The sequence below is a fragment of the Penaeus monodon genome, chromosome 12, assembly GCF_015228065.2.
Source record: "Penaeus monodon isolate SGIC_2016 chromosome 12, NSTDA_Pmon_1, whole genome shotgun sequence".
Classification (NCBI taxonomy): domain Eukaryota; kingdom Metazoa; phylum Arthropoda; class Malacostraca; order Decapoda; family Penaeidae; genus Penaeus; species Penaeus monodon.
In genome coordinates, this window is record NC_051397.1 from 11958169 (window position 1) to 11960975 (window position 2807).

At 39.0% G+C, this 2807-nt stretch overlaps 1 protein-coding gene across 1 annotated transcript in view; it reads left to right on the forward strand.

The window, feature by feature from the left end:
• LOC119579621 (MBT domain-containing protein 1-like) overlaps positions 1-2254 on the forward strand; it is a 23299-nt gene extending 21045 nt beyond the window's left edge. Inside the window, 4 exon segments of the mRNA XM_037927537.1 lie at positions 1-46; positions 49-111; positions 114-314; positions 2213-2254. The exon segment at positions 1-46 is cut by the window's left edge and continues 31 nt beyond it. Coding sequence (XP_037783465.1) covers positions 1-46; positions 49-111; positions 114-314; positions 2213-2254 — 352 coding nt within the window.
• Positions 2255-2807: the final 553 nt, after the last annotated feature.

A 2807-nucleotide genomic window follows, 5' to 3' on the forward strand; every position in this document is an offset into this window, starting at 1 on the left:
TTTTATGGGAATAAAATTTTCTCGAAACCGGGGCCCCATGGAGGAAAAGAATCCGCAACTCACCCCTCAGGCACCCCACCCCCCATCCCTTTCCCAGCTGGGGCTTCCCAAAAAACACATCCCATCAGACGGGCTTTACAACCACTGCAACAGAAAGCAGAGATCAAGAATCCAAAACCAAGGTGCTTCACCAAGAACAGGATCCAGTGCCAGAAAAGGTTACCCGTATCACCCCTAAAACCGCAGTTGCCCAGTCAAGAGCAAAGGCCCCAATGTTTTTCATACCCCAACAAGAAAGTCCACAACCCCTGCTAGTTTTTTCCTCTTGTTTCCCAATTTTTTTTAACAGCTAACAAAGTTTTAAACCCCCAAGAATCAACTGCAAGACTACGTTGTTTCACAACCAACCCATAAAGCCCAAAAAACATCCCGCGGGTCCCCCCCTCCCCCCCATCACTAAAGAAGGGGCTTTTCCCTCAGGGGGCAAGGTCACATCACAGCCCTCCCACAGCCCTCATCTACAGTGAACAACCAGTGTAAAAATTCATCTCAGACAAAAGTCCCTTTTCCTTTTAGCGGGAAAAGGTCACCCCATTTCCGGTTTTTTCCCAAAGGAATGATTGGGGGGCCCCAATTAAAGAGGGATCAAAAGTAAAAACCCCCCAAAAACTCGGGGAAAAACCTCGGGTGTACCCAACTTTTTTTGAAGAAAAATTTGATGTGGAGCTTATTTTTAAACAACTTCATATCTCAGGTTTTTTTTTTTGTTATTGTTTTTAAAGGGAAAAGGTGCAGATCTGGATATTTTTTGAGGAACATTTTTTACGCGAAGATTATAGGCTGTTTGACGGGGGGTTGAGTTTTAATTTTGGAATTTTTGTGAACTTGTTGAATGTAATATTTTAAATTTTCCCTTTGTACACTGTTACAAATTTTCACTCTTTTCCGGGATGTTTTACAGTTTTTTTATAAAAATTTTTTGCTAATATTTTGAAACCATAAAATTTAAATTTGGGCTTATGTTGTAAAAGATAAAGGGTTGTTTCTTGGGCAAAAACAGCATAATTAAAAAATTATTAGAAAAAGGGTGGTATAGTGTCATATGAATGTTAAAAATGGACTGAAAACTGTTAAAATGAAAACCCAAAAAGTATTTTTTAAAAAAAAACAGGGTAAATTTAAATATTTAAAGGGTAAATTCCCCCTACAAATTTTTTTGGACATTTTGAAATTGACAAAGTCCTGCACCCTTCTTTTCCCTTTTTTACCAAACTTTCCCAGGGGAAACGAACTGCTGAGCCTGACGGGAATGGGGGAAATTTTCCTGACAGGGATGAAGGGGGGGCCATAAAGTAAAAATCCATGATCTAGTGCAGCAGCTCCTTGCCCTGGTAAACCCAGCTCAGGCGCGCTACCAGGCCACACTCATGAAAAGGGGTTTTTTCCCTTAAACCTGGGGGATGGGGAAAAAGGGGAAACCCGGTCCTCCGGGCCCATTTTTTCCTTTTTTTGGCTTTTTGGGGAAAGTCAAGATTTTTTTGTGGGAAGGGGGCCAACAAATGAGGAAGAGAGAGAGAGAGAGAGAAGCTCCTCCGATAGGCACCATCTTTAATGGGCCTTTTGAGCAGGACTTTGGTGTATGTGAGAACATTGATGTGATTTGTAATTTTTAAGCAAAATTTTATATATATTTTATTGAGGCTATATTTTCAGCCAAAAAATTTAAAGGGGAACCAAAACAAAACAAGGGGGGGAAGTAAAACGCAGCCTGTAAAAAAATTTAAAACAAGAGATCAATTTTCCTTTAAATCCCCACCCCCTCGATACACACACATGCATACATCCACATTTTTTTTTTTTTTTTTTTTTTTTATGAAACTTCATCTTTCATGATGTATTACTCCTCTGTGGATTTTCTCCTTTTTGACTGTATTTCTCGAAGCAAGTGAGAATCAAAGAAAAGTGAGACAAAGAGGATTATTCTTCATTTCTTTTTTCCACGACAGATTCCTATCATAAAAAAGGAGAAAAACCGACCCCAAAAGTATTTTATTTAGAAAAACCCAGGAAATCATTTTTTTTTTTAACTTGATTAAAGACTGTATAAAATTAAAAAAATAAAAATAATAAGTTTTTTTAATTACTAGTGTTTTAAAATGCCACTGACCCTAAGAAATGCTCCTAAGAAAAATGTTTCCTCCCGGTGCTGCAGGGACCTATGGTTGCCATGAGCTCCCAGCTGGAGTGCAGCTAACCCAAGATATCAAAATAGAGGATAACAGTGCATAGCTTTGACTGCGATAGAGAATCTTTTTATGCTTTAGAAAACCCCCCTCTCCTCAAATACGTAACGCAAGTCTCAGGGTCTAGGAGAGAAGATGGAATATGACAGGCACATATGGCTGCCATTCCGCAGGTGGACTTCACCTCTAAGCTACATGGTGTCAGGTCTCCATGTCTTTGCATGTATCTTGAGTGTCTGTATGCACAAGAGCTTTCTTTCTTTCTTTCTCACTTTTTTTCTCTCTCTCTCTCTTTCTCTCTCTTTTCCCCCTTTTTTTTTTCTTTCTTTTCTTTTCTTTTCTTTTTTTTCTTTTTCTTTTCTTTTTTCTTCTTTTTCTTTTTTCTTTCTTTTTTCTTTTACTTTCTTTTTTCTTTCTTTCTTTTTCTATCTTTCTTTTTTTTTTTTCTCCCCTTTCTTTTCTAATATCCTCTCTCCCTTCTCTCTCCCCTTCCCCCTCTCTCTTTTCCCACCCCACCCCCCCGTCTTCTGGGTTCTCCCCTCTCTCTCCTTTTCCTCTCTTCTC